Here is a 27,553-nt window from a genome sequence, read left to right as displayed (position 1 = left end):
AAGTTCCTGAAAACAGAAACATTAGTGATACTAGAGCTGTATCTTGTACAGTTCTATATATGTAAAAGTATTAGATACATATCTCACACTGAAGTTATGCAGTAGTAAAGTTTTAAAACAACTTTCAATCTATTACATATACCATTATTCCCCAGCCCTGTCAACATAGGGGCAGAAGCTACTACTTCTGAGTAGACATGCATAGGATCCAACTCTTAGGCTGTAATCCTATCCACAGTCACCTGGAAGTAAGCACAACAATGAAACTTACTTCGAGTAGACAAATCCGTTGTACAAATTGATGGTAAGGCAACACGTGGAGTATTGTGTCCAGTTCTGGTTGCAACATCTCAAAAAGGACATAGTGGCAATGGAAAAGGTGCAGAAGAGAGCAACCAAAATGATTACTGGGTTAGGGCACCTTCCCTATGAGGAAAGGTTACAGCGTTTGGGCCTCTTCAATCTAGAAAAGAGATGCCTGAGGGGGGACATGATTGAGACATACAAAATCATGCAGGGTATGGACAGAGTGGATAGAGATGCTCTTTTCCCTCTCACATAACACCAGAACCAGGGGACATCCACAAAAGTTGAGCATTGGGAGAGTTAGGACAGACAGAAGAAAATATTTCTTTCCCCAGCTTTTAATTAGTCTGTGGAACTCCTTGCCACAGGAAGTAGCGATGGCATCTTGCCTGGATGCCTTTAAGAGGGGATTGAACAGATTTTTGGAGAAGTTCATTAGGGAGGGCACCAGGATGAGGTCTCTTGTTACCTGGTGTGCTCCCTGGGGCATTTGGTGGGCTGCTGTGAGATACAGGAAGCTGGACTAGATGCGCCTGTGGCCTGATCCAATGGGGTTGTTCTTATGGGTTACAAGTCATAGTAGATATGTGCACGCTCTTGGTTTTAGAGGCAGCCTGCCTCTGATTGCCAGACGCAGGGGAGGGCACCAGGATGCAGGTTGTGTCTTTTGTCTTGTGTGCTCCCTGGGGCATCTGGTGGGCTACTGTGAGATACAGGAAGCTGGACTAGATGGGCCTTTGGCCTGATTCAGCAGGGCGTAGACAGGCATAGCCTCGAGCTCTTAGGCTGCAATCCTAGCCACAGCTACCTGGAAGTAAGCACCACTGATGATAATGAGACTTACTTCCAAGTAGATAGGCATAGCCTTGGGCTCTGAGGCTGCAGTCATAGCCACAGTCACCGGGGCGTAAGCCCCATTGACTAGAATGAGACTTACCTCTGAGTAGACAGGCATAGGCTTGGCCTCTGAGGCTGCAACCCTAGCCACAATAACCCGGGAGCAAGCCCCATTGACTATCATGGGCTTTACTTCTGAGTAGACGGTCCTGGGCTTGGGCTGCAACCCTAGCCACGCTTACCTGGGAGAAGCCCCATTGCCGAGAACGCGCGCGACTTCCAAGCAGGCAGGCCTGGGACTGGGGTCTTCCACGCCCACTGGAGGCCGCTCCCTACCCCGGGAACTCCAAGCCCTGCTCGGAGGGCCCAGGGAAGAGCGGCTCTGGAGGGGCCTGGCCTGGGACGGGGCTGGGCCTCCACTTCGCCTCGGGCGGGCCGCGTTGCCTGGGCAACCAGTACACACACGAGGCTCCGTGGCCTGGTCCCGCAGCCCAGAAAGGACCCGGCCCCCCTCGCCTTCCCCCCCCCGCTGACGCTCTCACCTCTCGCCCGGGCCGGCCGTGCACCTGCACAGGTGTGCCAGGCAGGGGGGAGCGCGCTCCCTGGGCAGAGGGCGCCTGCACGAGGGCCCCACAGGGGTGGCACCCAGCCCTCGCTGTGGGGACCCTCGATGCTCAGGCCCCCCCTGCACACACTTGACACCACCCTGTGTAGTGTCTGGCTGCCTGCAAGGCAGGGGTGTGTGCTGGGTGGGGGCAGGTGAGGCGGAGCCTCCCCACCACAGTCCTTCGAAAGGCGCCACCTCAGGGAGGCTCTGCCTCCCCACCCACAGCCTCACAGGTGGAGGCGCTTTGCAAAGGACTTCAGAGGGGAGGCTCTGCCTCACCTGCCCCCACGCCTCACAAGTGGTGGCACTTTTCAAAGGGCTCCAGTGGGGAGGCTCTGCCTCACCTCCCTACCCACCCCAAGGCTCTGCCTCCCCAACCTCCGCCTCACAGGTGGCAGCGCTTTTCAATGCACTTTTCAAAGCAGCTGAGGCTCTGCCTCACCTGCCTCTCCACCCACTGCCTCACAGGTGGCTGTGCTTTTCAAAAGACTCCAGCCGGGGAGGCTCTGCCTCAACTGCCCCCACGCCTCACAAGTAGTGGCACTTTCCAAATGACTCCAGTGGGGAGGCTCTGCCTCACCTGCCTTCCCATCCACTGCACATCCCAATAGTAGTTGGCAACCTTCAGTCTCAAAAGACTATGGTATTGCGCTCTGAAAGGTGGTTCTGGAACAGCATCTAGTGTGGCTGAAAAGGCCGATTCGGGAGTGACAATCCCTTCCACACTGGGAGCAAGTGCAGTCTGTCCCTGGCCTGTCTCCCTGGCTATGGGCCTTCCTTCTTTGCCTCTTAGCCTCAGACTAACATCCCAATAACTAACATCCCAATAACCAGACAGCATTTGGAGGTCCACTAATTTATGATTATGGTGACCAGAACCAGGTAACCATAATCAGAACCAGGGGTATCCAAGGTGTCAGGAGAGTTAAGACAGACAAAAGAAAATATTTCTTTATCCAGCACGTAATTAGTATGTAGAACTCCTTGCCACAGGATGTGGTGATGACATCTGGCCTGGGTGCCTTTAAGAGGGGATTGGACAGATTGGGGGGGGGGGTCCATCACGGGTTACAAGCCATGACTGGTATCTGCAATCTCCTGATTTCAAACGTAGGCTATCTCAGAATATGAGATGCAAGGGAGGGCACCAGGATGCAGATCTCTGGGTGTCTTGTGTGCTCCCTGAGGCATCTGGTCAGCAGGAGGAAGACACTCAGAGAAGTGCAGGCCGGCAGAGGCAGACAGAAGCACAGGATTGTACAGCACAAGCCCCCTGGCCTGGCCTGGCAGCACAAGACTAGGCTGGTCAATTCAGAAGTCAGGCTGCCTATGTAAACCGCCTTGGATTAAAGTCTGAGGAGAAATCTGAGGACCAAAGAAAGGCTGTATATAAATACCTGTATAAAATAAATCCACACTTTCCTGGGAGTAAGACCCCTTGAACACAGCCGGACAGCCATTTTCAGCCACTGTGCCATGGCACACTGGTGTGCCGCAAATGGTCTGCAGGTGTGCCATAGGAGTTTGAGGGAGGGAACTAGGGTCATTTATCAGTAAAGCAATTGGAGGATGTGAGCCCCCACCAACAGCATGGCGGGCCTTGCCAATTGTCAAAAGACTGACGGTGTGCCTTCACCATTCTAGTACCTTGTCAGTGTGCCATGAGACAAAAAAAGGCTAAAAATCACTGCAATAGGACTCACTTCTAAGTAGACATGCATAGGTTTGGGCTCTGTGGCTGCAATCCTATGAACCCTTTCCTGGGAGTAACCCCCACTGAGCACACTGGGACTTACTCCTGAGTTGACATGCAGAGGTTGGCTATTGAACACAACGGGACTTACTTCTGAGTAGACTTACATAGGATTGGGCTCTGTGGCTGCAATCCTGTGCACACTTTCCTGGGAGCAAGCGCCATTGGTTATAATGGGACTGACTCCTGAGTAGGCATGCATAGGCTTGAGCTCCCAGGCTGCCATCTTACGCACACTTTCCCGGGAGTAAGCCCCACTGAACACACTGGGACTCCCTCCTAAGTAGACATGCAGCGGGCTCAGTCCAGGGGAGGCGCGCAGAGGCTGCACAGCAGAGCCTCCCGGCCCGCACGCGCCCAGTGAGGCCGTTGGAGCATCTCCCTGCGGGCGGGTGGGAGGACGGGTGACGTCACCGGGCACCGTTTGGGCGCTGCCCCTCCCGTCCAATCCTGGGCGCGGACGCCTGGCCAGGTGGGCGCGGCAGGTGCAGGGCGATGGGGCTGCGGCTGCTGCTCTGGGCGGCGCTGGCGCTGGGGCTGCCCGCGGGCGGCGAGGCCTTCCAGCCCGTGCCCTACCCCACCATCCGCAACAAGACCTTCATCCGGCACTGCGTGGACGCCCACAACCAGTTCCGCGCCGGGGTCAGCCCGCCCGCCGCCAACATGCTCTACATGGTGCGCCCCGGGAGGCTGGGCCGGGCGGGTCGATGGGTGCTGCTCCTGCCCTGCCAGCAAGGGCCAGCAGTAAGACTTGGAGCTCCAACGATGGCGGTCTACTCAGAAGTAAGTCCCATTAGAGTCAATGGGGCTTGCTCCCAGCACTTTCCTGGGAGCAAGCCCCACTGACTCTAATGGGACTTACTTCTGAGTAGACGTGCATAGGATTGTGCTGTTAGGCTGCAATCCTATCCACGCTTTCCTGGAAGCAAGCCCCATTGACTGTAAGGGCACTTAATTCTTAGTAGACATGCATAGGATGGGGCTATCAGGCTGCAATCCTACACAAACTTTCCTTGGAGCAAACTCCATTGGATACAAAGGGAGTGAACATTGAGTAAACATGCATAGGATTGTGTAGGATTGACTCATGCATTGGATGAGTAAATATGTATAGGACTGCACTGTTAACCTGCGCCTGTCCCCCAAAAGGGACCTTGCTCAGGTTGCTTCAGAGGCCCTCTGTTCTTCTGGCATAGTGCTCCCTGCAGTAGCGTAGCTAGAGGAGGTGCAAAGCACTAAGTTTTGCTGGGAGCCTCACCGCAAGGTGCAAGTGACCCCTCCCCTTCTGAGCCATTCTGGGCAGGGGGAAGCAAAATGGGGGCAAATACCCAAGGGAAACTGGAAGTTGTGTTCTTTCTTCCTTTAAGGACATTTTGAAGCCTGCAGAGGCAGCGGGCAGATATGCACTGCCTCTGAGAGCTTTAGAAAGCTCTCTAGAGGTGGTGGAGTGCACCTCCTTAGAACTCAGGTGGGACCAAGTCTGGCTGCACGTGGATCCAGGGGATCCATGTTGAGCTAGATCCATGAATACGGAGTCCCCACTTGTAATTTCCTCCTACAGCACTGATTTGCACAGCATTCTTATTTTCCAGCAACATATCCCCAGCATTATAGAAGGTGTATTTTCCTGAGGTTAAAATTTAGTGCTAAAAAATGGATTCAAAACTGGACCCCGAGAAAAATTCAGCCCTGACTGGTGCTAACACATCTTTGACAGCTAGGCAGACCTAAGAGTTTGGAACAGCCTTGCTGAAATAACTAAACTACCACCTGCCACTGATTAGACTACAGCAAGATTGCCTGGGGGAGTATATAGTACAACCCAGGGTTCCCCATTTAATGAATGGGGATGCTTCCCCCCATCTATGTATTCCATAGATGCAGATTTCACTAAAGATGACACAAGATGGCTAGCAAAATGTATTCCATACAATAAAAACAAAATGCATCAAAATAATAAAATACAAGTTAAAAATACCAAATAGAAAGCAGCCTCCTAAATCAATCTAGTCTCTTCCTCCTTCAAAGATACATCTACACAAAGTCATTTTCAGCTGCCCTCTAAAAGGGCATCTAGGGAGAATATTCAGAAGACCAGGCACCATTACAGAAAAAGACCTGTTCTAAATCACGACCTCCCTTACCTTTCACAGGATAAGGCCAAGAAGCAGGACCACACCATGTATCTTCAACAAGGTTTCAGTAATACCTTTCAGAATATTTGATCTGCTATATATTTGTTGGCATGCCATGCCACTCACTAAATGCTTTATTGGAATTAGACCTTTCCCTTTCCCATTCTCTCTCTCTCTCTCTCTCTGTTGGAGGAAGGAGCACTTCACTACCCCTTCCCTCACTCCATACTTACAGAATATTTAAAGGGCGTGTCTTCCCTTTAAACTTTGAATCCCATGTAAGGAAGGAGCACCTCACCCCCCCCCCCAGGAGCTCCCCACCCCATTCTCCTTCCAAGAAGGAGGGTAGAAAGTCTGCTGTACTCCGAGATCACCTCCATTACAAGTAGGCAGAGACAGGAGTTTTTGAGATTTTGGTTATTTATGAGGAATGCGATCTGCAGCCTACCTGCATGCCACTTGTGTTTGAAATTGTTCTCTTCCCTCTCAAACAACACCAGAACTAGGGGACATCCACTAAAATTGAGTGCCGGGAAAATTAGGACAAACAAAAAAAAAACTCTTTACCCAGCATGTAATTTGTGTGTGGAACTCCTTGCCACAGGATGTGGTGATGGCATCTGGCCTGGATGTCTTTAAAACGGGATTGGACAGATTTCTGGAGGAAAAGTCCATCACAGGTTATAAGCCGTGATGGGTATGTGCAACCTCCTGATTTCAGAAGTAGGCTACCCCAGAATGCCAGATGCAAAGGAAGGCACCAGGATGCAGGTCTCTTGTTGTCTTGCATGCTCCCTGAGGCATCTGGTGGGCCACTGTGAGATACAGGAAGCTGGACTAGATGGGCCTTTGGCCTGATTCAGCTGGGCTCTTCTTGTGTTCTTAAAGGAGCAGGAGCAGAGTAGGCTGGGAACCCAAACGGCACCAATTCCATTTCAAAAAGAAGCAGCATGGACCAGGAAGGCTTCAGATCGAACTCCTTCCTGGTCAGTAAAATGATAGGGGTGTGCAAATATCAAATTAAGCATGCTTTCAAGTATTTTAGTCTCTTTATTAAAATATGTGTAAAGTACAAATATTATAATAATAAATAATAATCTGCTGCTCAAAGTTATAATGGGCACATGAGGTAATTTTTTAGAACATTATCACAAATTTGGGCACATGCTCCCAGAAAGGTTTGCCAGCTCTGCTGTAAATAGTGGGTTTGGATAAAGCAGAATTAAAGTGGGTTGGACTACTGAAGGTCACACAACTGGGATTCTACTGTAATTGTTCTATTTATGTCTATATTTGTTAAGTGAAAGAGAGACCTTGATGCAGAAAGCATCCAAAGAAATACTTGCCTTTAAATTTTAAGAAAACCGAAGATGTTATACTTTGTCCATTAGTCAGAGGTAGCTAACTAAAAGGGTTGTGATTTTAAAAAAATTGTGCATTATACTTCTATATTTTGCAGACCTGGGATCTAGCTTTAGCCAGAACAGCTAGAGCATGGGCAAACAAATGCATTTTTGAACACAGCACATACAATAGTCATCCTGATTCAAATCTGATGCCTACTGGAGAAAATTTGTTTATTTCAAGTGCCGGGAAAAGAGATTTTGATGTTTTCAGTGCCATCCGTGTATGGAACAATGAAGTCAAGTACTACAAATACGAGGACAACTCTTGTACACGTGTATGTGGTCATTATACACAGGTAACTTTTATTCTCAGGTAAACTGCTCATATACTTTGCATCATTAGAAGCAAAATATCAAGCACCCAGATCATTAAGATACAAGTATTGTCTCAGAACCATATCACAGACTTCTGGCCCAATCCTATCCAACTTTCCAGCTCTGGTGTAGCCGCAATGCAGCCCCATGGTAAGGAAACACATGTTCCTATACCTTAAGAAGGCCCCAGTGACTGCCCCTCCACCATAGGATACATCATATACCCCACTGGCACAACTGTACCAGCACTGGCAAATTGGATGGGATTAGTCCTTTCATCTCTATGATATTGTAACAGTTCTGTGATATTTATTTCTTTATTTTTTTTTCACCTGTTTCCACTGAAGTCCTTCTGGGCTGCATTCTTGGCTTTTGGTTATTCTTGCTATATACACTGTTCCTGGATGACTACATAAAATTTAATGATCAGTACCACCTATACACTGATGATACTTATCACCTGTCTCTCAGAGCTCATGGTAGCTCTGTCTCTCCATGAAGATCTTTCTCCCTCTCTCCAATCATGCATTCTCATTGTTTGATATTTTCATTTGGTTGTTTCATTGGCTTATTAAGCTCAACAAGTTACAATACTGATTGCATCTTTCCTCCCAAGCTCTCCTTTGCTTATTCATTCTTTTTATCCCTTGATAGTTCAGGGGTGCATGAGAGGAGAAACTGAATTTTAGAAATGCTAACTATTAGTACAACAATATACCTTGTTTTGTAAAATGAAACCTTTTTTGTAGGTGGTGTGGGATACAACATATAAACTTGGATGCGCTGTAGTTTTCTGTGCTGAGCTTAGTAAAAGAAAGAATTTTGAAAACTTCGTGTGCAATTATGGCCCAGGGTAGGTTAACAAATGTTAAAGAGAACTTTCTATGTATTGATCTATATCTGTGTTCACATATTGTTCACTCAAAAAGTCCACATAGAAAGTATTCTAACATACAGAGCTGACATGCAGTTTAAATAGGTATGTATTTTGGATTTTGTAAATTTATTCACATTTTTATTGACTTCAGAAGCATCAGGAATACAAAAATGGTATGCTATCCAGTAACTGCCTCCTTACAGGCTGGATGCCATGAGTATTGGTGGGGGGTGGGGGGAATTTAAAAGGGAATGTCAGCTTGGAAAAAGCACTCTAAGAGTAGGGACCAGGGTAGCCCACCCCAGGGCCCAATCCTATCCAACTTTTCAGTGCCAATGCAGCCACAATACAGCCTTGAGGAAAGGGAACAAATGTTCCTTTACCTGGAAGAGGCCTCCATGATTGCCCCTTCACTGCAGGTTGCAGCACATGCCCCATTGACATGGCTACACTGGTGCTGGAAAATTGGATAGGATTTGGCCCCCAGTTGCCCTACACTAGGGAGGGCCTGGCGGGGAGAGTGCAAGAGGGGGTGGGTCAGGCAGCGATGGTGCATGCTGGATCCTATCTTCTCCTTTGAACCCCCCTTTGTCTCCTTGCATATGTGCCAAATACTGAGCTGAAGCAGGTCAGAGGAGACCCAATAAGGAACTAGAGGCTTGTGGAGAGGTAAAGGGCAATATCCAGTACTCATTATTGGGTTAGTTTTGATATAATTTACCAATTAACCTGAGTTGTTTAACATTGTGACTTGAGGCACTTCATAGGATTACACTGTCATGGCTCTGGAATGATTAAATCAGTATCAATATGCTGCTTATTGCATGTATTGCACTGCTTTAAGGAGCACGGCTGTGTCTCCTGTTTTTTATCATAATTTTGCAAGTAAAGTGCGACAACATTGGTCAGTTATTCCCTGAGCTGCAACCGTTTTCCCAAAAGTTGCCTAGCCCGTGCTGTGTGGTAACCTTTAACCCTGAAAATGACTTTAAAAATAATTTTTGAAGGCAGCATCCACTCATACCTTCTTTATCATTTCTATGCACAATAGATTTATCATCTTTACCATTTCTATGCACAATAGATTTGGCAAGAGTACCAGCCTTTAATATGCAAATCCCAATGAGAAATAGTGACACTGTGGCTGGTCTAATATAAAGATTTCATTTGGCAGCCCTACTTCCTTTACAAAGTTGGTTTCAATTCTATGAACGCTTATCTGGGAAGAGAAGCCCGATCCTACCTAAATCCCCCTCCCCCAACCTATGCAGCCCTGCCACCAGAGACACACGCTGTATCCAATGGGAAAGTTTCAGGTCCCAGATGTTTCCTCTGAGTAAGGAAACACTTGTTCCCTTGCCTGGAGGTAAGTCTCCACTACTAGATCTACTCAGAAGTGCTGTGACTGGATCTACTCAAAACTGCACCAGTTACTTTGCTTGCACAAGTCCAAAAGGGCCCCAGGAAAGCAGATTGAGGCCAGGAAAGGGGATAGGATATCAGGATATCAGTGCTGCCAATACTGCCCCCTTCCTGGCTTCAGTCTGCGCCCTCCCCACTCCACTCCTTCTCCAGTCCCATTCCACCCATCCTCATCCACCCCTGCACTGACTTACTGGCACTGGGACTCTTCCTAGCTAGTATGAGTACACAAGTACTAATATACTAGCTAGTACACTTGTGGTGGCAGCCCAGCTGGTGTGTTGTATTTTGTGACAGCCCAATTTTGTGACTTGCACAAGGCCCAATTAGGGTTGGGCTGAAAGTTTCATTGAACTAACTTCTCAGTAAACATGCATAGGATTGTGCTATTAATCACGTTGTTTATATATAAAACTGTGTCTCTGAGTATTATATTCTTGAAATTGTTTTTAGTGGCAATTATCCAAGGAAACCTTATAAAACTGGAAAGCCATGTAGTGAATGCCCGAAAGGAGACACTTGTGAAAATAACCTTTGCCGTAAGTATACGTGAAGTAAACATTGAGAAAAAGGAAACAATTATACAGTTTCACATTGCTGGAAGTGGGTTGCAATCCTATCACACCACTCAATTTCTATCACACTTTGATGAGGTCTTCGAATGTGTTGACACATGGAATTCAGGGCAGAGCTGGATCTTAGCGCCTCTCCTTTAGCTGTTTGGGATAAAGTAAACTGACTAGTTGGAGGAAATGTGAACTGATCACTCCAAGAAAATTGAGTAAATGGCTGCCACTGACTCTTGTGGAAAAAAAATTAACGTGCTGCACTTGGGAGACTCTTACTCCGGAGAGGCAGTAAAGCTTCTTTTCTATCCTATTAATGGGTGGCCTGGCTTCTGTGCTGAAAGAGAACTCAAAGAGGGGAAATTCCTTCAAAGCATCTAGAGCAGCAGATCCCAAAGTTGTACTCTGACTTTGGGACCACAGTAAGTAGTTGCAGGGGCAGCAGGGAGGCACTTGCAGTGGCACCAGGAGCAAAGCAATTTTAAACTTACCTGGGGGTTCTCGCTGGCCTCCGAGAGTGTCCTGTAAGCTTGTGGAACTCCTTGCCACAGGATGTGGTGATGGCATCTGGCCAAATGCCTTTAAAAGGGGATTGGACAAGTTTCTGGAGGAAAAATCCCTTACGGGGCACAAGCCATGATGTGTATGCGCAACCTCCTGATTTTAGAAATGGGCTATGTCAGAATGCCAGATGCAAGGGAGGGCACCAGGATGAGGTCTCTTGTTATCTGGGGTGCTCCCTGGGGCATTTGGTGGGCCGCTGTGAGATACAGGAAGCTGGACTAGATGGGCCTATGGCCTGATCCAGTGGGGCTGTTCTTATGTTCTTCACTACAATTCCCAGGAAGCCTTGCAGGTCTCTTGTTATCTGGTGTGCTCCCTGGGGCATTTGGTGGGCCGCTGTGAGATACAGGAAGCTGGACTAGAAGGGCCTATGGCCTGATTCAGCTGGACTGTTCTTATGTTCGCCCCCTCTGCAGGCTTCCGCACTGTAGCAAATAGCTCCAATTGGAGCCCACTTCTGGTTTCCCCACAAAAAGAAAAACCCTAGACACAATATTAATATTGTAACATTTTCAGAATTTTCTTCATTTCTGAAAATGGTTTTTTCCCTGCAGGAAATTCTGAGCGTGATCGTGATAACAGCAAGCGTAAGTATTACAGTTCTATTTCATTATTGAAATGTACTTCAAAAACAAAAGTTCATGTTCAGTAAAAATTATTTTCCTTTTTTTTTATTTTTAAATAGGCTATTCACGATGGTATCCACCTTTTGAATCTCGGATTATTTGTGATGAATCCTGCATTGCTGTTGCAATTTTAAGGCCACTGTTAATGTTTATAGCATTTGGAGTTGTTTGCTATTTAAAATACCGATATCCAAATTTGAGTTTGCAGAGCTAGTATCTAATATTTCTGTATCGCACGAAATATTTCACTGTTCTAGGGTTTCTAATAGGTAATATTTACATTAATGTTATGTTCTGATTTCTGGTTTTATGTTTTTAAAGGAGGTTTGGTAAGTGTCATTATTTTATATGACAACTTTGCATTTTAATGAAATTACAAACTGTTAATTGCAGTACTCTATTGAGCTGTTATTTTTGCCAGAAAAAAATATTACTATAAAATATAAATGAAATACAAATACAGTATATGATATTTATTATGTTTGGTGTGATGTGAAAACAGCTACTAAACATAGTAAAGATGAATTTGATTGTCTGGCCTGGTTTCCAAGGTATCAGTAATAAATGCTTGTTTGATATCAGATTTTGCAATCCAGAGTTTCCTTCTTCAGTTATTTCAATCTCCAGCTATACTTTATATTATACCAGAAAGTAATAGGCAAGGGAGGGTAATGACAGTCAATAGAAGGACCCAAAACTATCCATTTTGCCAGCATTGATGCAGCCATGCCAAAGCAATGTGCATAGCATCTTGCAATGGTGAAGCAGTCATGGGGGTCTCCTCAAGCTAAGGGAATGTTTGTTTCCTTGCCTCAAGGATGCATTGCGGCTGCAACAGCAATGGAAAATAGGATAGGATTGCAGAGCCTAATAGGCGTAGGACATTCCCTGGATTGATGGCCCAGTTCTATTCACATTGATGCCAGTGCAATGTTCATAAAATCCTAAGCCCATCTAGGCAATGCCATGCCAGTGCAGACCTCCCAGTAAAGCTGGCACACCTTTTCCTGCTATGGAAATCCCAACACAGCCTTTCATTCATGGAGCAACAGACTGAGGTTAGTGCATCAATAGTGTGACAGCTGAGTGTCACTAGTGGCATTCCTGGCCATTGCACCCAGAGGTATGCCTGAATGTGCCGTTCCTCCCCCCCCCCCCGCATCCAAAGCGCCTTTAAATGTCACTTCTGGTTTTTGTCTGAAAACTGGAAGTGAAGTTTAAAGGCCCTCTTGAAGGCCTTCTGAGGACCAGGAAGGCTGCATGTGGCCTCTCTGGCCCTTAAAACACCTCTGAGGGGAGGCAGCAGATGCAGGTGGCTTCAGGATGGTAAGGTGGCACCCAGAGTCACTTGTACCCATGGACGCCACCAGGTGTCACTTGAGTGTCACTGGTGTGATGTCCAAGGAGCCAATTACTGCATCCACCCAGCCCCAACACTGGCACAGTTGTTGCCAGCCAGCGTCTGAGCTACATTGGGACACCATATTTTTGATGTTGCATCAGCATCCATAGTGCGTGTATATTAGCAGGCAAACTTCTACACTGGTAGGGCTGTTGTTGCACCAGCATATGTGAAGATGCACCAGTGTATCTTGAGGTTAGAACTGGGCTGTAAGAATTTTATCAGCTGGGGAAGCAATTATAGTTTGTATTTCAAATATTCAAAACATGTAATGTATTTTATCTTGTTATCCTTCCCAAAATCCTGTAACATAAATATTATCTCCATTTTACAGCTGAGGTTGTAAAAAGAGAGAGAGAGAGAGCACGAGAAGTGGCTTGATCAAGTCTACTTAGGGCCCAATCCTATCCAATTTTCCAGTGCCGGTACAAGCGTGCCAATGGGGCATGCACTGCTTCTTGTGGTGGGGAGGCAGTCTGAGGCCTCCTCAAGGTTTGGGAACGTTTGTTCCCTTACTTTGGGGTTGCATTGCGGCTGCACCGGTGCTGGAAAATTGGATAGGATTGGGCCCTTAGCAGGTTCATGGCAGTGGTGCCATGTGACAGCCCAATCCTATCCACACTTTCCTGGGAGTAAGCCCCAGAAGTAGTCTATTTCTGAATAGACATGCATAGGATTGGGCTGTGAACCAGGTAGGTCATGATTCTCATCTTGGACTTCATCGGATTTTATTTCACCAAAAATATGAATTTTCTTTACTTAAATTTTGATAAAGGAATTCTATTCGTTCTATACTGAAATCCAAATAAAGAATAAGGAAAATGGAGGTGAGCGTTCCAAGCCTCCTTTGATATTATAGTACTGCACAAATCCAGGCCATGCTCGAATGGATAAACAGGATAGAAGGACAACTTGTATTAGAGCAGCAAGATAATAAAAATAGATTTAAAATGTTTGCTATGAGTAAAAAGAAATGGCAGGAAACCTGAGCATTTAGAAACCTTGCACGGAGACATTTTCAAGGTTTGGAACAAAGTCAAGGAAAGGCGATCATGAGCCATCGCCTTAGCAATTGGTTTATACAAAGGAGTGGCATCAATAACAGGCCCCAACTGGGAAAGATTTCAGGCTGTTGTTGGCAACCTTCAGTCTCGAAAGACTATGGTATCGCGCTCTGAATGGTGGTTCTGGAACAGCGTCTAGTGTGGCTGAAAAGGCCAATTCGGGAGTGACAATCCCTTCCACACTGGGAGCAAGTGCAGTCTGTCCCTGGTCTGTCTCCCTGGCTATGAGCCTTCCTTCTTTGCCTCAGTCTGTTGGCCAAGTGTCTCTTCAAACTGGGAAAGGCCAGGCTGCACAGCCTGCCTCCAAGCGGGCCGCTCAGAGGCCAGGGTTTCCCACCTGTTGAGGTCCACTCCTAAGGCCTTCAGATCCCTCTTGCAGATGTCCTTGTATCGCAGCTGTGGTCTACCTGTAGGGCGCTTTCCTTGCACGGGTTCTCCATAGAGGAGATCCTTTGGGATCTGCCCATCATCCATTCTCACGACATGACCGAGCCAACGCAGGGGTCTCTGTTTCAGCAGTGCATACATGCTGGGGATTCCAGCACGTTCCAGGACTGTGTTGTTTGGAACTTTGTCCTGCCAGGCGATGCCGAGGATGCGTCGGAGGCAGCGCATGTGGAAAGTGTTCAGTTTCCTCACCTGTTGTGAGCGAAGAGTCCATGACTCGCTGCAGTACAGAAGTGTACTCAGGACGCATACTCTGTAGACCTGGATCTTGGTATGTTCCATCAGCTTCTTGTTGGTGTTGATGATAGAATAAATTATTATGAGTGTACACATTTGATCCCTGCTGTGTATATGAAACCTTGGGTAGAAATGGATTAAGTGGGTTAGCAGGACCTTCCCGCAGTCAAGCAGAGTCCCTGCATTCTGGCTTGTTTTGAACCCAGCACTTGCTCAAACCAACAGAAGTGCTTCGGGCACCAACTCTCAATGGGTCAGGACAGTGGAACTCCCTGCCACGGAACGTGGGGGCCACCTTCAAGCCTGCAAGACTGGGGGAGGCCCTGTCTCTGGGGGGTGGAGGACGCACCTGCAGGGCTGGGGGCCGCACTGCATCAGGGGTCTGCGGAACTCCCTGCCATGGGATGCGGGGGTTGCCTGCAAGCCTGGGTGCCTTGGAGCTCCCCAGTCACTGCAGCACAGCCACTGGGCTCTGGGGGAAGACACTGAAGGAGGGTCGAGGGGTGCTCTGCCTTTGGAGGGGACTGGGGAGCCACCCCCTGCAGGGTGCGAAGGAGGCTGCCAGGTGCTGCTGCTGTGCCTGTGCGGGAGTAACTCCCACTGAGCACACTGGGACTTACTCCTGAGTAGACATGCAGAGGTTGGCTATTGAACACAATGGGACTTAGTTCTGAGTGGACATACATAGGATCGGGCTCTGTGGCTGCAATCCTGGGCACACTTTCCTGGGAGCAAGCCCCGTTGGCTATAATGGGACTGACTCCTGAGTAGACATGCATAGGCTTGGGCTGCGAGGCTGCCATCCTACGCACACTTTCCCGGAAGTAAGCCCCACTGAACACACTGGGACTCCCTCCTAAGTAGACATGCAGAGGGGGGCGCAGCGGGCTCAGTGCAGGGAAGGCGCGCGGAGGCTGCACGCGCACAGGCGAGGCGGTTGGAGCATCCTGGGGGCGGGGCGAGGGTGACGTCACCCCTGCCGTCCAATGCGGGGCGCGGGTGCCTGAGGGGCGGGGCGAGCGCGGCGGGGATGCGGCCGTGGCTGCTGCTGCTGTGCGCGGCGCTGGGGCTCCCCGGGCGCGGCAAGGACTCCCGCCAGGGGTACTACCCCACCATCCGCGACAAGCGCTTCATCCGGCGGTGCCTGGACGCCCACAACCGGCTCCGCGCCCGGGTCCGCCCGCCCGCCGCCAACATGCGCTACATGGTGAGCCCGGGGGCGAGGGGTCCTCCTGTGCGCAGTGCCTTCGCCAGCCCTGGGCAAGAAGTCTCGGAGCCCAAGCCTAGGCGTCTACTCGGGAGTAAGTCCCATTACAGTCAGCGGGGCTTACTCCTGGGGAAGTGTACAGTAGAAGGATTTCAGCCTCACACCCCAAACCTATGCATGTCTACTCAGAAGTAAGTCCCAGTGTCTTCAATGGGGATTACTCCCAGGAAAGTGTGCATGGAATTGCAGCCACAGAGCCCAATCCTAAGAACATAAGAAGAGCACCGCTGGATCCTGATGGATCCACCTAGTCCAGCTTCCTGTATCTCACAGTGGCCCAACAATGCCCCAGGTTGCACACAAGATAACAGGCACAACCTGAGTCCTGGTGCCCTCCCCTGCATCTGGCAATCAGAGGCAGGCTGCCTCTAAAACCAAGAGCTTGCACATACCTACTATGACTTGTAACCCATAATGAACTTCTCCTCCAGCCTATGCATGTCTACTCAGGAATAAGTCCTATTGTGTTCAGTGGGGCTTACTCCCAGGAAAGTGCATAGGATTGCAGCCACAGAGCCCAAACCTATGCATGTCTACTCAGAAGTAAGTCCTATTGTCTTCAATGGAGCTTACTCCCAGGAAAGTGTGCATAGGATTGCAGCCACAGAGCCCAAACCTATGCATGTCTACTCAGAAGTAAGTCATATTGTGTTCAGTGGGGCTTACACCCAGGAAAGTGAGCATAGGATTGCAGCCACAGAGCCCAAACCTATGCATGTCTACTCAGAAGTAAGTCATATTGTGTTCAGTGGGGATAACACCCAGGAAAGTGAGCATAGGATTGCAGCCACAGAGCCCAAACCTATGCATGTCTACTCAGAAGTAAGCCCCATTATAGTCAATGGTGCTTACTCCCAGGTAAGCATGGATAGGATTTCAGCCTTAGTTCATGTTTTAGCTGTAAATCTTATCCATACTTAACTGGAGAGTAAGCCCCTTTGACTATAATGGGCCTTCTGAGCAGATATTCAGAGGATTGGGCTCTTAGCCAGTGGGCTGGTTCAGGTGCTCTGTCAGCCAACCCTGTAGAGTAACACAACAGAGGACCATGATGTGTGCACCAGGGACTTGTGGTGGGTAGGAAGGCAGGGGAGGTAGAGCCTCCTTACTGGAATCCTTTGAAAAGTTCCACCATCTGTGAGGCGCGCAAGCACTTGCAACCCACACCTATTGCTTGGGAACATTGGTTCCCAATGCAGTGTGCAATGAAAAATCATAATCCATACAGCTGAGGGATACATTGGTTGTGTGTGTGGCACTCTTCTGGCAACTGGTAATACAATCCAGGTTCCAGGCCCTTTCCTCTGCCTGTCTACTCAGAAGTAGGTCCCATTATAGTCAATGGGGAGTACTCCCAGGAAAGTGTGGATAGGATTGCAGCCAGTGAGGATTGAGCCCCATTGAACATAATTGAACTTGCCATTGCGTAGACCCACTTAGGATTGAGCTGTCTGAGGGCAGAAGGAACTGGAGATGGACTCAGAGCTTGGTGGCTGGTAAAGATACCAGGGGCAGAAGCAGTCCTTCATTTGAACTGCAGAGTATTGATTCCTGGGCGCTGGCAGTGGGAGGAGATGGCTGTTATAATTGTACAATAAAAAGACTGCGCACAATATTTTTTTATATTTTGCAGACTTGGGATCTAGCTTTAGCCAGAACAGCTAGAGCGTGGGCCAGGAAATGCGTTTTTGAACATAACCCGTTCAGAAAGCTAAAAGGAAGCTCCCATCCTGATCCTCAATTTAATCCCCCTGGAGAAAATCTGTGGATTGGAAATGCCTTCAGACGTCCATTTAATCCTACTAACTCAATCCATTCATGGCACTCGGAGGTAGCTTATTATAATTACCAGAATAACACATGCTCAAGAACATGTGGTCGGTATACTCAGGTAACTTTTGTTCCCGTTTGCTACTTATTTGAAGTAAAACATCAAGAACTCGTAGATCATGTGAATCAACAGGTGTAAGAAGAAACTATTGGGGACAATGGAAATTTAGCACGGATTATGTCTTATTTTGTAAAATAAATCTGATTTTTTTTTTCAGATTGTATGGGATACTACTTATAAACTTGGCTGTGCTGTTGTTTTCTGCCATAATCTGGGTCGTCACAAAAATATTGAAAACTTTGTGTGCAATTATGGTCCAGCGTAAGTTAACCAATTATACAGAGAACTTATATTGATCTAAATTTGTGTTCACACTGGAATATCGAAAGCATTCCAAAATACCAAAGTTATTTATCCAGATAATTGCATAGGTATTCACAATTAAATTGTTTCTAAGTTTCTGGCCATCCCTTGTTCTGCCCCTCTGTGAACATGGCTTTCCAAAGCCATTGATACTGCTTTCTTTCATGAAGTTGACTAATCTTTTCAAAAAACCATCTAAACTAATGCCCATCATCCCTACATCTTTCAGAGTGAATTCAAGTTAACTAGGCATTCAGATATACTGAAACTTGTTTAATTAAACTCTGCTTTTATGTTAGTTTTGAACCCTAGCCTGCATAAAACCATAATTTGTTTGGGGCTGACAAACCAGACTTTGACGTCTCTGGTTGAAGGGTTTTGTGACCATAGTTCATGGAAATTTCTATTATGTCTGAATAATACTTTGCCCACAGGCAAAGTACTGTTAGGCCATTGCTCCGCCTATAGAGGCTGCTGCACCATGAAAACAGGTGTGAACTGTTGAAGCTGAGTCCTAAAGCAGATGGGAAGCCAAAGCAGATCTAAACCATAGCTTGTCACTATGGAAGCTCAAATAGAACCCATTGTTCTATTGTTAGAACATGAAACCACAGTTTATACTGTCTAAATGCAGTCATAATTTGGAAATGTTCTTTTGTGCAGGGCCTCTGAGAGGAATTTTATCGGGGGTACAAAGTTCAGTGGCGTTGCCAGGGGCTGCGGGCCGCACCTGGTGACACGCCTGGGGGGGTGATGCGCTAAAATTGCAGCATTAGGAGCTACCCCATCATGTCATACACCGTTGGATGTGGAATGCCCAGCGGAATGCAATTCAAAAAACAAAAGTGAAATAGCTCCTTTCCTTCAAAAGTTATGACCAAAAAACCGAAGGAAAAAAATGCATGGAGCCCAATGGAAAGTGAAAGTGAGCCGTACCACGTGTTTACTTGTGAGTAGGTGTACTTGCCATAGTCCATCGGAAAGGGCAGGCTGAGAGGAATCCAATAACACCACAATGGTTCCGATCCAATGAATGCAGCCCCCCAAAAACACCTGAGAAGCTCTCCCCTCCCAGCTGTGAGTCTGAGGCTGAAAAGAAGCCATGTGGCTGCGTTTACTCATGAGTAGGCGAACCTGCCTTAGTCCAGGCAGGCTGAGAGGCTCGAAGGACATCAGAATGGTCCTGATCCAATGAATGCAACCCCCAAAAACACCCGAGAAGGAGGTCCCCCCCCCAGCTGCAGTCTGTTGAACCCTAGGGAAAGCAAAGCAGCCTCACGTTTACTCATGAGTAGGCAGATGTGCCTTGGCTGGTGGTCAGGCCAGGCAAAGCGGAATGTGAGGATACCAGAATGGTCCCTGAATGGAGCTGAAGTGCAACAAATGCTCCAGAAGGCAGCCTCCTCCTCCCCCCCCCCCCACTAAAAAGGACAAAAAAGAGGCTTGATCTGGTAAGGGGAATGTTTTCTGTTTTGCACTTGTAAAGCCAGCTGGGTCTTTGTATTGATATGCTTGAAACAGAAGAACTTTAAACTGGGCACTGGGAGGGCTGGAAATCTTACTGATTCTTTTTGGGGGGGGGCGGGGTTATTGCAGGCAGACTACAGAGTAAGCTGCATTGACCACTATGGGACTTACTTCAGAGTAGACATTCATAGGCTTGAGCTCACAGGTTGCAATTCTACCCACACTTTCCTGAGAGTAAGCCCCATTGACCACTATGGGACTTACTTCAGAGTAGATTCGCCTGGTGGAACAGGACTGGCTCCCCTTATTTTGTTATTGTTATTATTATTAACAGTATTTATATACTGCTTTTCAACTAGAAGTTCACAAAGCGGTTTACAGAGAAAAATCAGATAACTAATGGCTCCCTGTCCCAAAAGGGCTCACAATCTAAAAAGATGCAAGTGAATACCAGCAGACAGCCACTAGAACAGACACCGCTGGGGTGAGGTGGGCCAGTTACTCTCCCCCTGCTGAAAAAATTTTTTTTTATAATTTTTTATAAATTAGAAATAGAAATATAGAAATCATTATAATTATTTCTTTTATTTTAATTTAATTATTTGTAATTAATTTTAATTAACTTGATGATGTCACTTCTGACATCACTTTCAATGGGTCCTGGACAGATTGTCATTCTAAAATGTGGGTCCCAGTGCTAAAAGTTTGAGAACTGCTGCAATAAGGTGCTAGTAAGTTGACATGGGGAGTGTGTGATTCTACAAGTTTTCAAAATCACTAAAATCAGAATTTGGAGGAATAATCCTATCATGTTATATATCAATCAATGTGTAATTTCACAAAGAATGCAATGAAACAAACCACATTGAAATATCTGTGTTCTAACAAAAGGTACGGCAAAAAAACCAGTGGGGGTGGGGCAATGGTACACCACCATGCCCACTACCTGGGGCGTTGCACCGCCCACTGCATGGGGTGACGCAAATTCTAGTGACGCCACTGACAAAGTTTCTTTGTGACCCCTTTGCAAAGGGTGGGGGTGAAACAGAGCAGGGGAGGGTGGTGATGGGTGAGCAGAACAGGGCAGGGGGGGCGAAGCAGGGTGAGGGAGGGCAGAGACAGCTAGATAAGTCTTTGGAGCCCAGGTCTACCCACCCATGTGGCATCAGTAGTGTCCCCAGCATCCCATACGGGCAACAAGTCTGAGTAGATAGGAAAATGTCAGATCCCAGGAAATTTCTAGGCCCACTCCTCTGGCTCCTGGGCCCCCCTTTTGACCCTGGGCCCTGGTACAAATTACCCCCTTTACCCCCCTCTCCTAGGCCCTGCTTTTGTGTGTTCTCTGCTGACACACATGCATCCATTGGATTGTTCCTATTTACATATTGTTGGCCACGTTAGTCTGTTACAATAAAAACAAGGGGAAACTAGATATGAACCTTACTGCCTAAACAGTTCTTGGGGGGGGGGTTGGTCTTTGAAATAAATAGTGCAGGGGAGAGTCTAAAGCAGGCTGAAACCTTGAGGATTCATACAGGGGCTTAAGTACTTAGCTGCAGCCATTTTTCCAATCCCAATTTCACCCCACACAATTTTTAATTGGAAGAAAAAGTTTCTATTGGCAGAGGGTTTCACCTCCTTTCCCCAGTCATAGTGATGATGCAACTTCCATTTGCTGAATACAGCAAACCTTCAGTTTAACTGACTGATTGGGGGAGAGGGGTTCCATTGATGCCAAAAGTCCATTAAATCCAAATGCATCAAAGTCAGTGGAGATATGCACATGTAAAACATATACGACTCATTTTAATGGAAAACAATTGTCTTGAATCAAGGGTTCACAGTAAATAAATGTGCTGCAGTAGCTTGTATTTTAATATGCAGCTTAGCTGTGTGTAATAAGTGCCTTATTACATTCTGAAAATTATGTTCTTTAGTGGCAACAACCCAAGGAGGCCTTATGAAACTGGACAGCCATGTAGTGCTTGCTCGGAAGGAGACATGTGTGAAAATAAACTTTGTCGTAAGTATACAACCGAATGATGCAAAAATTCATTAAAAATTAAATTATGGCCCAGCTTAGGCCATTGTTTTTCTGGTGGTAAGTGAGGTGGTGTCTGCTGGTGCTCACATAAGAACATAAGAACAGCCCCACTGGATCAGGCCATAGGCCCATCTAGTCCAGCTTCCTGTATCTCACAGCGGCCCACCAAATGCCCCAGGGAGCACACCAGATAACAAGAGACCTCATCCTGGTGCCCTCCCTTGCATCTGGCCCCTTGCATCTGGTCCCCCTCACGGGACACCCAGACCTCTGCCGCCTCACAGCGAGACCAGCAATACAACACAAGCAGCGGTAGGAGGCCGGGCTGAGTGAGCAAAGCTCCTGGGTGCACTTTTCATGTGCTGATAAATGCCCTCCTGTGTGCCCTAAGCCACATACTGGTGTTCGTTGTGTCACTTCTGGCTTCCCAATCTGCAAGTAACTGGAAGTAATATCTCCAGTGACTTCCAATAGGTGGACTGTGTGAAGTGGTACGGCAAGGGACAAATATTGAGAAATGCTGGTATAGACAGTCCGTCTGATCCGCTCCCCTGCCCGGTGGTACAATTAAGGAGGTGCATGAACATGTTCTGATCCGTCCTCCTAATGCACCTTCCCAGTTCTAACCCAGAAAACCTGTAGGCACTCTGTGCATAGTTGCAAGAACACACAGAGTGGCTCATGGTTAACTACGTGCGCAAAGTGAGTGAGGCAAGTCTGTGCTGCAACACGCTTGTAAGTTGCTATCTCATAGGAAGTTACTACATAGCTGGGTTACATAGTACATAAACAAATTGTCTTCTTTTCTAGATGAATCTACTTGTACATCATAATCATGGAGCTAGTAGCTCTTGCATAGTCCTCTGCCATCTGAGTTACAGTTGGTAGCAATGTGCAAGAGGGCCTTCTTAGTGGTGGCCCCTAAAATTCCTTGCCTTGTACTTGTGCAACTGTCTTTCCTCCCTGCCAGTATTTTTATTTTACTTTGTTTCACTTTGTGTTCCTCCACTGGATCGTCTTTCAATTACTGGTGTGTTCTATTGTGTTTTGTGGTATTTTTTAGTATTAATGTTTTTAATTGATATTGTTCCCCAAAGGGGGAATGGTGGAGTGCAGTTTTTGAAAAGAATTTGAAAAACAACATATATGCACATACAGGCACAAAAGGACATAGTTGTCCAGTAGAAGAAATTCTGTCCAACTAAAATTTCAAGATTATAATCATCCTCTGAGAGTCAACTTTAAGAGGGGTAACTACCCCAGCTCCCAGTCCCTCACTTTCACTGGGGAACTATTAAAAGTGGGAAAGAAGTTAGGATGCTAATCAACAAAGGAAAGCGCCCTACAGGTAGACCACAGCTGCGATACAAGGACATCTGCAAGAGGCCTTAGGAAGTGGACCTCAACAAGTGGGAAACCCTGGCCTCTGAGCGGCCTGCGTGGAGGCAGGCTGTGCAGCATGGCCTTTCCCAGTTTGAAGAGACACTTGGCCAACAGTCTGAGGCAAAGAAGGAAGGCCCATAGCCAGGGAGACAGACCAGGGACAGACTGCACTTGCTCCCAGTGTGGAAGGGATTGTCACTCCCGAATTGGCCTTTTCAGCCACACTAGATGCTGTTCCAGAACCACCTTCCAGAGCGCAATACCATAGTCTTTCGAGACTGAAGGTTGCCAACATATAGTTCTTCTTGTCAACTATAGTTGGTATTGTTTTCAAAAATATCCCACTATGAAACCAAAGGTTCTAATCCTCACCGACATTGGATCGCTTGGGGTCAAACATAAAAATTAAGCTGTCTGGCATTCTAACAAGGGCTGAACAATGTTCACACTGGAAAGACCTACTCTTTTTCTTATGGCCCAATCCTAACTCCCCCTGTGGAAGCACAGCAGTGGGGCAGGCTCTGCTGTATCCCACAGGGGAGTTTTGGCTGCTGAAGGTCTCCAAGAGCTCAGTTTGTCCCCTTGCCCCGGAGTAAGCCCTAGAAGCCACTGGGCTGGTGCAAGGCCAAGCTGATCCTTAAAGGCAAATCAAACCTAGGGGGGGGTCAGGAAACCACCACGCTCCTGGGACTGATCCACCCTTTTCCCCACCCCTGTCACCATCACCAGAACCCTGGAAAAATATTAATATTCTTAAAAGTCTATTTACTTGTTAATTACATTTCTTCTTCCTGTCCCAGGAAATTCTCAGCGCGATAATGACAACAGCAAGCGTATGTATTGCAGTTCTATTTTATAGTTTAAATTTGCTTCAAAAACAAATTATTGCTCGTTAAAAATTATGTGCTCCCCCCCCCTTTTTTTTAAACAGGCTATACACGATGGTTTCCACCCTGGGAGCACCGGGTTATATGCGATCAATCCTGCATTGCTGTTTTGGTTTTAAGACCATCGTTATTGTTTCTGGCCTTTGTTGCTGCTTACTGTTTACAACAGTATTATCCTGGTTTAAATTGCAAAAATGATCTATATGATATTATGTAACCTAGAAAATAACATTTCCTGAATATCCAAACAGAGCACATCTGCATGAACGTTCAGATTATTATCCTGAGTTACTGTTTTTAAAATTTGGTTAATTTCATTGTTTTGTATGACATTTATGGCCCAATCTTGTCTGGGCCTTACACTGGTGGATCTCATGATCTGCTAAGCACTCTGCTGTTTCTATAGGTGGCTGCCACTAGCACAAAGCCCCAGAGGTTGTGTATAGGTGACAGAACATCTGCCATCACCAGCAAGTTGGCAGCAGGGGGCAAATTGGGGCAGAGGGATGGTTAGGGGTGGATCTCAGTGGCAGCCACACACACTGGATCCTATCCTCACTTCCTGACCCAGATCTGCCCTCAGAGGCTTTTCAGACTTATGCTAGCAAAAGAACTGGTGTAAGTCTGGTAAGACCATTGGGGCCAGTAAAATGTCTTCACTTACCTCTCCTGGGCTGTCTGTTTCCTGGTCTGCCCATAGCTGCTACAGTGGAACTGCATGCACTGGACGGGCAGAGGATAGGACTGGGCTGTTAAAACTGTATAAAATTATAGACTGTTTATTTGGTCACTAGTAGTCTCTTGGATATTTTAAAACCAGAAAAATAAATGTTATTATCAAATATGTAGCTATGTACCTATCATACCACACGATTGGCATGGCCCTGAATCCATTGGCTCGCTTTTAGCAGTTGGAAACCAGATCAATGTGGCTCACATCCATAGCACGTTAGAGGAAGATGGCAGCAGACTTGGGGTGAAGGTCACCCCACAATCTGCCGTGGATGCAATCTGCGTCACCTAGATGCATAGACAGGCCATCCCATCATACTATCTAATACATTCAATGTACAATATCAGATGGGCCTTTTTTGCTCATAGGAGCAGGGTGTATATCAGGCACTTTAGGGTTTGAACCCTGGGATCAACCCTGGTCTGGCTGGGGCCCAATCTAGTGAACTAGCTATGTATGTGCATATGCCTCAGAACCCTTCTCCAGGCCAGAAAGTAATGGCACTGGGCACATCAATTCCTGCAGTTGTCAGACAGGGGCCTGTTAAGCCCCTGGTTTAACAGGCCTGGTGTCTATATTATCAGCCTGGCCCTTGTACCTAATCAGTAGGGCAGTACTTCTGTTGGCACGTCAGATCATTGATCTCCAGTCTCCTGGGCTAGAGAAAACATACCTGTGTCCAGATGCACATAAGCTTCTCCCAATCCTGCCACTGTAGAGTTTTGCACAACTCTTCACTGATCAAGGATAGTAACAGTGGTTCAGAGTAAGGGCAGGTCCTGTAATTAGGGTAGAGCCTGGCCCAAATTCCTTCCATCTGTGGTACTGACAAGATGACTTTCACAAGCAACTTCATCCACAATATACACACATGATTGTTTTGTTCTCCATAGGCATCCTGAGCCTATGTGAGGGTGAGTGGGACCAGCAAAGAGGGGCATCAGAGTTGGTCTTGTAAAATATAGGCTACAGCTCTAAAACAGTACATTGAGAATGCTTGTTCAAGATCATTTTGCCTAAAGACTCCCTGGCCTAGTACAGTCTTATGTCGCTGATCCCAAGAGTAGCCAAATCCATGCTTGGCTACATTAGAAGCCAGCATGTACACTAAGAACCCAATCATATTCTCCCACCCCCCACCAACCCACTGTCTTGCCACAGCTCCTCCCCACTGGGCCTCGTGCCCACTTAAGGCTGATTAGTTTCCCTTGTGAAACTCACCAGTGCAGCAAGCAAAGAGTCCAGTTCCAGTCCACAGATTCCAAGTAAACCAGTCCAATCAATGAGAGTTGCCAATTCAGAGTCTGGAGCCAATAAGCCAAGTTACAATCTGAGGTCAGGTTCCAGGTAAGTCAGTCAAATCAGTCAGGGTATCCAAGTCAAAATCCAAAGTCAATATGCCAAGTCACAGTCCTAGGTCAGATTCCAAATCCAATAAGCCCAGTCAGTCAGTCACCTCACCTGCCTCCAACCTGCACTCCTTCTACAACCCACCCCCACTAGTTCCTCCAGGTGCTGTTTATGTGCTCCCAGGTTCACTTTAGCCTCTAGTGGCTGCAGCTGTGCAGCACACCCCCCAGCTACCACCTGGGCTTTAACCCTGCATTTACTTAGAGCAAGGGGCACTGTGGACACCACATTCTACCTCCTTGCCAGATCTTCCGCTATTCCACTACACTCGCCAATGCAGCAGCACCATAATGGCTACCACTGCATCCTGCAAGGATGCAGTTGAAGAAGTCTCCTCTGGGTCAGGGAGCAATTACCTGGGGATAAGGCTCCACAGTGCAGGGGGTGTCTGATCGGATGTACATTTGCTAAATAGCTCATGCGGGTTCGCATGAACCCATTCTGCAGGATTGGGTCTGGGAAAGGCCCAGATTGTGGCCTTATCCCCGGCCACATTGTTACATCGTTCAGCCTTCCCTGCCCCTGTTCCACTGTCCCCTGCCACCTTTGGAGGCAGGTGGCTCTGGATCCACTTAGGCCAGCAGGAAGGCTCCAGCCTTTCCACCAGCACCCCAGCAGCACACTACTGAGCATGCTGCCAGAGCATCTTTTACAACTGGCAGTGACTGCTTTTTGACAGTCAGGACCAGCAGAAGAGGTGCTGTGATGACAGCTGGCCCACGTAGGATTGGGCTGTGAGTCCTCTGGAAACTTGCTACCAGAAAAATCAAAACCATTGGCTCCCAAGAAGAGTTTTATTCCACTGTTTACTTCTACAGAGTATCTGACTCCAAAGAGTACAATCCACTACAAGCCAGGTCTTGTCTTTTGGGAAAGCCAACAGGAGCTTTTGTGTATGGAGGATGCGGGATCACCCTTTGACTTTCAAGCACTAGGCATAATTAAATCTAGGCCAAAATTGGTCTTATAAAACCAAATTTCTCTCTCTCTCTCTCTCTCTCTCTCTCTCTCTCTCTCTCTCTCTCTGAGGTAGTACTGTGCAGTATTATTTACATCTTTACTGAAGAACAAAATAAAATGTAAGTCCCATTCAAAAGAAAAAAATTGATTTTGCAAGAAAAGACTGTGGACAAAATGCAACCAACAGTTCTGAAGAAAACCCCGTTAAGAACTTCTTAATGGGAGAACTTGATAGGTTGTCAGCACTGGCCATAGCTTTGTCATATGCCAGAAATCATGGAAGAAAAACATTTTTTATGCATAAGGTAAAAAATACTATACTTGGGGTTGTCTAAACAAGGGATGGTGGTGGTTGAGCAGTCCTGAATGCAGAAACCATTTCCTGTGCATGTTTCCGGGACTGAAGCAACTCGTTCCAAACAGTTCCTATGACAGTATTAAAGTAAGTACAAGCACCACTCTCAAGTATGCCACTGGAAGTATGTGTATGAAAAAATAGCATCCTATACATATAATAGTATCTCTGTATATAGAAGAAACCAAAGATTCAGAAGAATTATGAAATTCAGATTGCTTGGTGGATTTCACTTAGTATTAGATTTCTGTATTTGTGGTTATACTTATGATCTAACGTCCTTGCCGGA

The 27,553-nt window shown here is 47.0% G+C and overlaps 3 protein-coding genes across 4 annotated transcripts in view; 2 read left to right on the top strand and 1 right to left on the bottom strand.

Annotated features, from left to right (window-relative positions):
- CAPS2 (calcyphosine 2) overlaps nucleotides 1–1,469 on the bottom strand; it is a 35,084-nt gene extending 33,615 nt beyond the window's left edge. Inside the window, exon 1 of the mRNA XM_066633746.1 lies at nucleotides 1,386–1,469. The gene's annotated coding sequence lies outside the window, so the exon portion shown is untranslated. The remainder of the gene's footprint in view (nucleotides 1–1,385) is intronic.
- Nucleotides 1,470–3,998: 2,529 nt separating this feature from the next.
- The window catches only part of LOC136657586 (glioma pathogenesis-related protein 1-like), a 32,288-nt gene continuing 8,733 nt past the window's right edge, over nucleotides 3,999–27,553 (top strand). The window contains exon 1 of the mRNA XM_066634506.1: nucleotides 3,999–4,178. Within this exon, the coding sequence (XP_066490603.1) occupies nucleotides 3,999–4,178 (180 nt within the window). The remainder of the gene's footprint in view (nucleotides 4,179–27,553) is intronic.
- Nucleotides 15,590–24,620, top strand: LOC136657440 (GLIPR1-like protein 2). 2 transcript variants are annotated; one of them, XM_066634311.1, is made up of 5 exons: nucleotides 15,590–15,771; nucleotides 17,880–17,983; nucleotides 21,430–21,515; nucleotides 23,720–23,752; nucleotides 23,851–24,620. In XM_066634311.1, the coding sequence occupies exons 1-5, from the start codon at nucleotides 15,595–15,597 to the stop codon at nucleotides 24,021–24,023; spliced, it is 573 nt and encodes a 190-aa protein (XP_066490408.1). In that variant the 5' UTR covers nucleotides 15,590–15,594; the 3' UTR covers nucleotides 24,024–24,620. The 2 variants fall into 2 exon arrangements, 1 of the variants encoding a protein (XP_066490408.1); XR_010794757.1 differs by lacking the exon at nucleotides 17,880–17,983.

The sequence above is a fragment of the Tiliqua scincoides genome, chromosome 7 (genome assembly GCF_035046505.1).
Source record: "Tiliqua scincoides isolate rTilSci1 chromosome 7, rTilSci1.hap2, whole genome shotgun sequence".
Lineage (NCBI taxonomy): Eukaryota > Metazoa > Chordata > Lepidosauria > Squamata > Scincidae > Tiliqua > Tiliqua scincoides.
Note: the sequence above shows the minus strand (reverse complement) of the source record. Positions and strands in the feature narration are given on the sequence as shown.

Coding starts and splice junctions, on each gene's coding strand:
- LOC136657440 (XM_066634311.1), top strand. CDS start 15,595: ATGCGGCCGTGGCTGCTGCTGCTGTGCGCGGCGCTGGGGCTCCCCGGG. Junction 15,772..17,879: donor CCGCCAACATGCGCTACATG/GTGAGCCCGGGG, acceptor TTTTTTTTTCAG/ATTGTATGGGATACTACTTA. Junction 17,984..21,429: donor GTGTGCAATTATGGTCCAGC/GTAAGTTAACCA, acceptor TATGTTCTTTAG/TGGCAACAACCCAAGGAGGC.